Genomic DNA, 10,290 nt, shown 5'->3' on the forward strand with positions numbered 1-10,290 from the left:
AGGTAAGGCTGGGCGATGGACGGGGCCCTGCTCTGCATTTATTATGGAGGCTTCTGCTGGGAATTTTTGCTGTGTCTTGAGGCAGTGAGAGAGGAAGCAGCAGGAACCACGTGAACTCAAGGATTTTCCATGACTCCTGTGACGGGGACACCTCAGGTTTGAAATACGCTCAAAAAATGAGTTGCTCTTAACAGGGCTGGCCATGACACCTAGTTTGAGGGTGGGTGGAGGAGTTAGAGGGTGAGTGAGAGACTTGTTCACATTGCCAGATGAGAGGGTGGATTCTTTGCAATGGAAAGAGTCTGACCCAGCTCCTTCCCAGAAATGCTGACGTTGTCCCTGTGTCTTCACCTCTCCTGCTGCTGCCAAATGCAGGGAATGGCCAAGACGGCGTCAGCTGAGGGGCACTGGAGGGATCAGAAGTGGTGAGAGCTGTTGGTTTCCACTGGAGTCAGAAGCAGCACCTTGCAGGGCAGACCTGTGAGCGGTGAGATGGAGAATAGCTTGTTCCTGTGTCTGAAATAGGCATGGAAAACTTAATTGGAGAAGTCTGGCTTTTGACCTAAGTGAGGAAATGAAGTCAGGAGCTACCAGGCCACAGAAAGTCATTTCTGCAGCTTTTGGTCTCGAAGGCTTGTTTATTTTTGAAGTGTTTAGCAAAACCTTCTGTGGCATGAACATGCCAAAATAGCAGCTTGCACTCCCTCGCTGAGCTCTCCCGCTGGTGCCTCTGCCCAGCCCACGCAGAGGTGCCACAGGGTGACCACGGGCTGCCTGTGCCTTCAGAGAAGGGGGCCTGGAGAGCACAGCTCTGTTTGTGGGACTGATGCAATGTGGGGACGTGTGAGGAGACCACAAGTGCCCCACTGCTGTTTGCAGTCTGTATCTGGTGGGGCCGGGCTGGGCATCGCACGGTCCTGTGCAGAGAGCGAGGTGTGAACTCCTCCTGCCGAACATCTGTGCCCACTCCAGCTCCCAGGGAGCAAACAGGCCAGTGTTTCATTAGACTGAGTGTTCATGGACATCCTGGACCTCCTCTTCAGATCCTGCACTCAAAGAAAAGGAGAAAGAAAAGTGTCAGCTACACCTGGCTGAACATTCCCGGGCTCTGCAGCTGCTGGGGCCTTGACCCTGCAAATACGGAGAACAGATGCTGCAGGGAAAGCCACTAAAAAAGCCACTAAGCCACTGGAACAGGCTCCCCATGGCAGTGGTTATGGCCCCAAGCCTGACAGCGTGTTTGGACAATGCTCTCAGGCACAGGGTGGGATTGTTGGGGTGTTCTGAACAAGGCCAGGAGTTGGACTCGATGATCCTTGTGGGTCCCTTCCACCTCAGGACAGCCCACGATTCTATGAAGTTTCTCCCAATTTTTCAGAGGGAATTTTCTGGCCATCTCCCAACCAGTTTATTCCTCTAAGGTAAAGTACAATAAAATGTAAAGTTGAGACATCAAGCTACTCTTTCAGAAGAGGCAGGCTAAGGGCACAGTGCTCCCCAGGACTCCCATCACTAACTGGGGGCTTGCCTTTGAGGCTTTCTGATGTTTGTTCTTGAAAAATTATTAGGAACATAAAATAACACTCATTCATATCACACAGAGACAGGCAACACCTTCCAGGGTGCACCAGAAACTCCAGACAACAAAAGCAGAGTGAGTGATGCAAGACAGGGATGGCACAAGTTTCACAGTGTTCAAGAGGTTGCACAAATTCCTTCTGAGTCCCAACCAAGCTCAGGCTCTTCACCAGCCCCCTCTGCTTGGTGAATTATTGACAGGGAAATGCTCAGCAGTTTATTTTGAACCATTCAACTCAAGGGCTGCCTAAAAAGTGCACCCTGAGTCACTGCTCCAGCCAGCCCCTTTCTCTCCAAGTGTGTTCTCTCCAACTGCCTTTTGTCACCCACACCAAATGTCTGAGCCTGCCCAGAGCTCTCACACAGGGTCAGAATAGCCCAGTAAAGGCACACAGGCACTATTTTTCCCACTTCCCTTTTCCTGAGTGTTCCCGAGATCCAAAGGAAACAAATGCCCATCTAGAGGTTCCTAGAGAGCAACTCAAAACAACTTTTCACAACAGTCACAGCAAACCCTGGATGGTTATACAGAGCCTTGAAAAATAAATATAGGGGAAGAAAACAAACAAGTAAGATTCTGCTTGGGAAAATGTAGCTAATTGACATGGGAAAATTAATGTACATGGTGTTTTACATGAACATAAGTGTGCAGGCATGGCCAAAGTACTTGAAGACAGAGTTTGAGGGTATCAGACATTTGTGATTTGAGTCACCAGTACATGGAATAAGCCACTTCCAGCAGCTTCCCAGCTTCAATCCCTCTGTGATCAGATGCCCTCAGCCTCCAATAGCATTACTCTAGTATTTTCTGAAAGCTGTGCCTGTGTAAGTGTCCCCTGTTACACAGACAGAAAGGAAGGCTAAAAAAGAAAGGAGAGGTGGAACAACCTTGGCTGCTGGACTGGCCATGGAGACCCATCCAAGGCAGTGACCTGGAGGAGCACATCTTGGTGACACCACAGGGGTTTTAAGGGTGGTCTTCTTCTACCTCTAATCCCTTTCCCTCTCCCCGGTAAAGATCAAAGACGTGACATGAAAGGGAATGGCTGAGAGGATGAGCAGGAGAGGGAGGGGGAGAACGCCCAGAGTGCTGCAGGAGGTGAGGTTTCCCAGGGAGAGAAATCAAGAGATTTCATCAGCCTGTGGTGGGAGTAATCTGGCTGTTCTGGGATGCCATCCGGGCGTGCTGGGGCGGTTTAGGAAGCCATCTAGCTGTAATTCCCTGCCAGTTGTCTGACTTCCCTTAAAAGGATCCATCCAGCATTGTTCAAGGATTGATCCTCCACTGGCACAACTCCCAGGTGTCGTTTCCCAGGCAAGAGAGGAGTCGGGGATGCATCTTTATGCAAACCCCACCGAGACAGGCTGGTGGAGGTGCTCGAGGAAGCAGCACAAACTCCAAGATCATCCGAGCCTCTCTGGGATCATCTGCCGCGTCATTCCCTGCCACGCCGGCGCACGGCACTGCCTGCACAAGTGGAGTTTCTCCAGGGGCTGTGGATCAGGATTCAGCCTCACCTGGCAGCTGGGCGAGGTAAGCACACACCTGGAGGCTGCTGCATCCCACAGCAGCACCAGCAGCTTCTGGAAACCCTGGTTTAGGGACTTCCTGAGCCGGGGGGTGTATTTGCATCTCTGCATTTGCCAGCTCTTGATCTGGGCTCTCAAATCCATTTTACTCCTGGCACTTACATCCTCTGGGCAACCAGCACCAGTTTCACTACACACCATGTGCTGCCTTTTGGGTGTTTTAAAGCTTCTGTTTCCCGTTTGATGCTACCAATTACTTTGTTCTAAGCACCAGTGAGTCCCTCTTATCTGCCTTCTCCCCTGCTTTCCTGATTTCATATCCTCTCTTTCATATCCTCTGCTAATCACCTTTTTCCCACATGAAAGTCTCACTATTCTTTGTTTTCTCAGAAAACCCCATCACTGCCATCCCTCTCTGCCCTTCTCCCAACCCTGCTATTGCCCTTTTTGAGAAGAGGTGTGCAGGAGCTCTGAGCTCACCACAGGCTTATGCAGCTGCATAAAGGCACTTTCTGCTTGTCTCACATTAGTGCCCAGCCAGCTCCTAATAATAATTTGATTTTTACTCGGAAGTGGCTCTGCTTGTGTGGTGTTTTGTGCTACTTCCATGGGATTTCCCCCACCACTCTGCCCCCCACAGCTCAGCAGCAGGAGATCCCTCTGTAACACTCTATATCCAGCTTCAATGCTGACATCCTGGTGGATTTTATCTGTTACACACTTTGCTATCTCCTCTCCTTGTCCAGGATATTTATGAGCTTGCTGGAAGGTGCAGACAGTTGGAGAACTCCACTTTGCTCCTTCTCTAATTTCCCTCCATTAAGTCTGGTCCACACTTTGTCTCCTATTTTCTAGCCAGTTATTTACCTATGAGAGCACCTTCCCTTTTATCCTTTGAGAGCTTCCTTCCCCTAAAAGATGTGCCAGGCGTTATCTCTCCCTACAGAAGCTGGGGTGCCTCCTCCCCTGGTTTTCACATTCAGCCATGTGCCTACAAGTCAGCCCCTCCATTTGAATTCTGAACAATTTGCTTGGCTGGAAAGTCAGGCTCATCATTCTGTGGCTTCAGCTATTTCCAGCTGATATTGCCCCCAGCTCTTCCTTCTGGCTCTGGGCATGGATAAGAGATTGCAGGCCACGTTCAGGATTTATCAGCTCTGTGCTTGAGCCCTGCAGGATGCCCAGGGGGTGAGCTGTACCCCTGGCAATTTGTTACTCTCCACTGTAATTCAGAGTCACTCAAACTGATGATCTGATTCACGAGGGATCCTGTAGCCCCTGCCCTGTGCAGGGTGAGAACCTCCCCGAGCGCTTCCAGGCTGATCACTATTGTAATAAATTCAGTTTGTTCTGCTCTCCCTGCACTTACAGCCCTTGAACATCCCTCAGACCTGTGTTATTCCCTGGATCTGCAGAGCCTCAGGCAGCCTTCTCCCTTCTGATGGAGCTGGAAATGTTTGCATTAATAGTCTCTCTGTTTTTCACAAGCTGTTCACAGAAATCTTCCCTCATGTGCTTCTCCATGGCTCTGCACTTAGTTTGGCATCCTGATTTCCTTGTCTTACCACACCTTGACTCTGGAAGAACAGCTTCCCAGTGCCCTCTCTGCCCTGCTGCTTGGCCAGTCCTTTCTGGGGCTTTAAATGATCCCTGTGCCCAAAAGCATCTTAGTCTTTTGACTGCTTCTTTCAGAATTATTATTAAAAAACTCTCATGTCTCTGTAGGCTCCTCTTTGCACCCTGTACTGACATAGTGTGTTATAACCCAAATGCCACCCTCCTTCTACTTAGGGGCAATTGGGGATTTTTGTGTCACTTGTCATTGGACTTCACACTCTCCTTAGGACGGAGTGTCCCTCCCATGCCACCAGAAGAGACACACTCTTCTCCTCTCTGTAATTTCACCTGGGAATTACAGGGTCCTGCTCTCTGTTTTTCCTCTAAACTAGGTTTCTGAAGAGTTTATGTCAAAACTTTAATTTAAAGCTGGGCTTTCTAATTCATCCATTTATATTTTTAGCCTTATGCCATTTATCTGGAGACACTGATGTGTTTCCTCTTTGGTCTCCTTGTCTGTGTTTTGTGTCCTGCTTACATGGGACTGTCTATTGAGATTGCTCTTTGCTCTCTTTACTTGGTCTCTACTGATTTCCACCTTTCCCAAGATAAAGCCCCAATGTGATTATAACTCAGAGGTTGTGTTATGTCAACCAACGTGTTTTCAGCCTGGTGGCTTTTCTGCATAAGCCCTGCACAAGCTTTCTGCTCTGCCCTCTGTTCCTGATAAAGCTAAATCCTAAATCTATGTATTTTGTCAGCCTTACAAGGAGATTCTGATCTCTGGCTGGTCCTGAAAGCATCCCCAGAAGCTACTGCAGTCAAACAGAGCCACAGTGCTTTCAAACACGTTGGTCCTTCCAGCTCCAAGAGAGAATGAAGGCTGGGTGTGCTTGGCAAAGCAGCTGGCACTGGCTCTGGGTGGGGGCCAGAGAGCCATAAGGAGGGGGGCACAGACTGAGGCCACTGGGACCACCTCCAAAGAGACTTCACAGGCGTGGACCTTGCAATGCCCTGGGCACGGCAGCACCCCTCTTTAGGTGCACAGACTCCTGCTCTGGGGGCTTGGGGAGGCCTCCCAGGTTCAGGTAGGAGCTCAAAGCAACTCCTGAGCAGCTTTCCCTGAGCCAGCAGAGCTCTCTCCACGTGGAAGCCCCGGCTGTGATCCCGGGAGGGCATCAGCACTCAGAGCTACCCGTGAACCAGAGGCACCTCTGCACTGCTGCCTCCTCATCTCTCCAAACGGCAGCATCCCCGCGGGCCTCCCGGATCACCCATCTGTGGTGTCAGGCACTTCTGTGCCTGGGAAAAAAATCTGTTCCTGGGAGTCTGGGAGGCCGGAGCGCCGCGGGGAGCCAGGCCCGTGCCCATCCAGCCCCCCCTGCCCCGCTGCCCCCGCGGCTGGAGCTGCCCCGGGAGCCTGGGCGTGGAGCGGGGCTGGACAGACGAGCGCGGGGAGGAAGTGATTATCTCTGCGGCACAATGGGCACGGTGAGTCACGAGTTTAGGGCCAGTGTTTTAAGAGAAATTAGGCAGCCAGATCTGTGTTTGGTATCGAAATCAAAAGGATTTGCCCGAGGAGCTGCAGTGAGTCAGTGGTAGGGGGAGGAAGGGAGCCGGGCTCTGCTCCCAGCCGGCACCTGCCCGGGCTGACGTGCAGGTTGCTGTGTTCAGAGGACCTGAGAGAGCAAGACCTGGAAGCTAAACTCGAGTTCTTTCAAAGAGCCTCGTCTCAAAGGCATTTTCCCTCTCTCAGTGAGAGATGTGCAGCAGTTAGGCAAAGGGCCAAACTTTAATTACATCTGATTTCCAAAAGACACTAAAAAGCAACTCCCACGCAACAGAGGCAGGTGAGAAACAGGGATGTGCAAATCCATCAACTCATTGAGTCTGTTCTACTACCACCCGCCACACACACTTCCTTCCTCACTGATTGCAGTTAGCTGGGCTTGGCTAGAACAACTGGAGCCCAAAAAGCCTTGAAGATAATGACTCTGCCAGTAAGACACCCAGACTGGTGCGAGGACACTGAGAAACGTGGTCCCATCCCTCCCTTTGGGAGATACTCCAGCTGCTGGAGATGTTTAGTTAAAATTAGCCACCTTATTTCTCATATGCAGTATTTTAGGGTCTGGCGCACTCATTAACACACTTGCTCATCGTTCAGGCCACCATCTCCAGACAGGTGAGCCCTGGAACGCTCCTGCTGTCAGTGCTTCCATGGGGAAGGTGCCAGGTGTCCTGGCATCCAGAGCTCCTTCGGCAAACCCCCCTCATTCACCTGCTCCCTGCAAGGAGAGGAGCACACCAGACTTACCCTGCCCACCCTGCTGGGACGGGCAGTGCAGGTGGAGACTCAGACTGTGTCGGTGGGTGCCTGTCCCTGAGAAATCTGCAGGAACCGGGCGGGTTCCCTCCCGTCCCGACACCCCGTCCTCCTGCTTCCTCAGCTCGGAGCTGGACTGTGGCACCAAACACTTCCAGAGCGGCCGGGAGCCGGAGCCACCGGGCAGGGGAGCGCTTGGGATCAGGGGCTGGACCTCGGGAGAGCAGCGGGAGCCACTGGGATGGCCGTGGGGAAGGTGAGTATCGCAGGCTTTGGGCAAGGCCGAGTCCTTGGGCAGCAGAGCGGGGTCGGGCTCCAGGGAACACTTTCTTTTCCTTCGGTGATGCCGGCTCTGCAGGCTGTGTCTTGGGGGCAGCAGGGCAAGGGATGTGCCAGCTGCTCCCAACTGTCTGTTGGCATCTACACTGAAGTCCAACCTGTTTGGAGAAGCGGAGAGGGCATGAGGGGGCTCCCGGCCTTCCTGGGGACAGGCTGGCTGTCCTGCCAGAGCTGCCTCCTGCAGCACAGCGCTGCTTTCCGGAGGCTGCTGGCAGTGATGGCTCTTCTCAGTCCTCTTTTGTGTCCGAGCCCCGTGGAAGCCAACCTTGGCCCCAGAGTAGCGGGGTTTGCGTGGCACAGGCCCCTGCCCGGCACGCCCGGGGGGACACTCCGTGTCCCGTCGGTAGTGGTGGTGCTGGTGGTGGTGGTAGTGGACGTGGCTGAGCACCTGGGGCTTGGCTGGAGCAGCCCCCCCGGGCACCATGAGGTCCAAGGACCTGGGCCGCCTCTCCCTGGGCGGCCGCAGCGGCTCCTGGCCGTGGTCCGTGGCGGGGCCCTCGGAGCTGCAGTACACGAAGGGATCGTAGTCGCTGCTCAGGGAGCTGCGGAACGTGGAGCAGCTGCCGTGGATGCCCTGCAGACTGATGTCCGTGCAGTTCAACATGGAGTCGCTGGAGGAGCCATGGCAGGGCCCCGAGCTGGAGTCGCTGCCCGGCCCGTCCGCCAGGTACCCGCTGTGCTCCGTCAGGTAACTCTCCCCGGAGCCGCTGCTGTTGTGCTGGTGCCCGTGGCTCACCCCCCGGCGCAGGGCGGGCGCGCGGTGCTGCTTCTGTGCCAGGGCTGCCTTGAGCCCGGGGCAGGGGGGCTGGGCCTGCAGGGAACACGTCCTGTGGGGTGCCAGCGCCTGCCCACACGCCGAGGGCACGGGGAGTTGCTGGCCCAGCAGGCCCGGGGCCAGTGGGGACGTGTGGCCGCAGGCGAGCAGGGAGGGGGCCGGTCTGTAGGGCATGTAGTGGATGGTGTCAAAATCCAGCTGGGAGAGCTCTGGGGAGTGGAAGAAGGGGTTGCCGTGGGCTGGCTCCGGGGGAAAGCTCCTGAGGTTCCTCTGAGGATACGGGTGTGGGAGGTGGTAAAGGGCATGTCCTGGGTGCTGGCGGAAAAGGTGGAGTCGCCGTCCAGGCTCCATGTCCTGAGGGGCCAGCCTGGAGCTGGCGACCGTGGCCTGGTCCGTTGAGTCTCTGGCTGTGGAGAGAAAAGGGAGCATCCAGCACATGTCCCACAGCCCAGCTGTACCCCTGGCACCAACTCCACTGCCCTCCCACCACAGTGTCACATCCTGCCGTGTCCCGCGATTCCTCATTGCCACCACCAAACAACCCCAATGGTCCTGCACACTCGGTGCTTTCCCTGCTGCCCCCCGCCCTTGCCCACAGTTCCCAAGACTGGAAACCCCTCCTCTAGGTGCAGGTCCCAAGCTCAGTGTCCTGCTGTACCCTGGGGGGCTCACACACAGGGACCCCTCTCCACGGACACACCATCCCGTACATTCCATGCACAGGGACACGTGGAGCTGCTGATGCATCACCCAAGGGTACCTGGAGCTCCTGGTCACAACCCCTGCACCCAACCCCGTGCCTGCCCAGAAAATGCTGTGTCTGAGCCCTACCAAGAATATTGAACATGCAAAGGGGACACGTGTGGTGTTGCTGCAGCCAAGGGTCAACACACTCCCGATGGAACTCGTGGGAGCACGAGATGATCCGCAGTTCCTAGAGAGAAGAGGAGGAGTATGAGCAATGAGAACCATGTTCCAGGACCTGGATGGGTCCTTCTTGATGGAAGCGAGCCTTGCAGGATGGAAAGATGTCTAAGAGTGAGGGATCTGCAGCCCAGCTGTGCACAGGGGAGGCTGTGCAGTAGCTCAGGTTCTGCTCTGGGGTGTAAATGTCCAGAGAGGTGAAAGCCCTTGGAAACAGGGAGGTTTCAGGCCGAGTGCTCTGGAGCAGCAAATCCCACTTTTGTCCTGTTGTTTCAACACGGATGTTTTATGGACATTTTACCCAAGAGCCACAGCTGGAGACGTGCCTCAGGAGATCTGAGTGACTCCAGCAGAGACAGGGCTCTTTTGGCCAAGGGGCAGGCAGACTCCATGGATGCTGGCCCTTTCCCAGCCCTCAGGAGGGCTGCAGAAGGAAATATCACCAGGGCCTCCCACTCTTGCCACACTCAAAATTCCCACCCGGGAATTTTGGAGCTGTGGTTGCCCAGCAGCCCTGCCCACATCCTACCTGGCCCTCGCTGAACTCCTCCAGGCAGATGGCACAGACTGGGGCGGAGCTGCAGCTGCTGGCCGAGTCCCACCGCGACGCCGGGCGGCACCGGGGCTGGTACCGGCGTGTGGCCAACTGCCCGATGGCCTGCAGGGTCTGCTGCTGCACGGAGTCCTGAGAGACAGGGGAGGCTTTCAGGACAGGCATTCCCTTTCCAAAGTGGGGTTATCAGGAATTTGGGGATGTTACTCATTTCCAGAGGTGGATTTCTGTCTAACCTGACTTAGCCAGGGGAGGCTTTTGTCACCAGCAGGAGACGGCTGGCTCTGGACATTCAAAATGGCTCAGCAATGCTGAGTTTCTGAGCTCCAAAGGATTGTCTCTCTACAGGAAACACGGGATATTCTCATATAGGAAAATACATCTGACTCTAGGAAGGTGATTAGAAATTTCTTCATTTCTACTAAAAATACTAAATCATAGAACCACAGAATCACCGAATGGTTTGGGTTGGAAGGGACCTTAAAGTTCATCTTGTTCCAACCCCCTGCCATAGGCAGGGACACCTTCCACTAGACCAGGTTGTTCCAAGCCCCGTCCAACCTGGCCTTGGACACTTCCAGGGATGGGGCAGCCACAGCTTCTCTGGGCAACCTGTGCCAGGGCCTCCCCACCCTCACAGGGAAGGATTTATTCTTAATAACTAACCTAAATCTGCCCTATTTCAGTTTGAAGCCATTCTCCTTTGTC

The 10,290-nt window shown here is 54.2% G+C and overlaps 1 protein-coding gene across 1 annotated transcript in view; it reads right to left on the bottom strand.

Annotated features, from left to right (window-relative positions):
- Positions 1-6: 6 nt before the first annotated feature.
- The window catches only part of RNF43 (ring finger protein 43), a 58,230-nt gene continuing 47,946 nt past the window's right edge, over positions 7-10,290 (bottom strand). Inside the window, exons 3-6 of the mRNA XM_017824033.1 lie at positions 9,559-9,714; positions 8,937-9,039; positions 6,983-8,512; positions 7-1,046 (exon numbers count right to left, since the gene is read on the bottom strand). Coding sequence (XP_017679522.1) covers positions 1,003-1,046; positions 6,983-8,512; positions 8,937-9,039; positions 9,559-9,714 — 1,833 coding nt within the window. The 3' untranslated portion in view covers positions 7-1,002. The remainder of the gene's footprint in view (positions 1,047-6,982; positions 8,513-8,936; positions 9,040-9,558; positions 9,715-10,290) is intronic.

The sequence above is a fragment of the Lepidothrix coronata genome, unplaced genomic scaffold (assembly GCF_001604755.1).
Source record: "Lepidothrix coronata isolate B3197 unplaced genomic scaffold, Lepidothrix_coronata-1.0 Scaffold108, whole genome shotgun sequence".
NCBI classification, from domain to species: domain Eukaryota; kingdom Metazoa; phylum Chordata; class Aves; order Passeriformes; family Pipridae; genus Lepidothrix; species Lepidothrix coronata.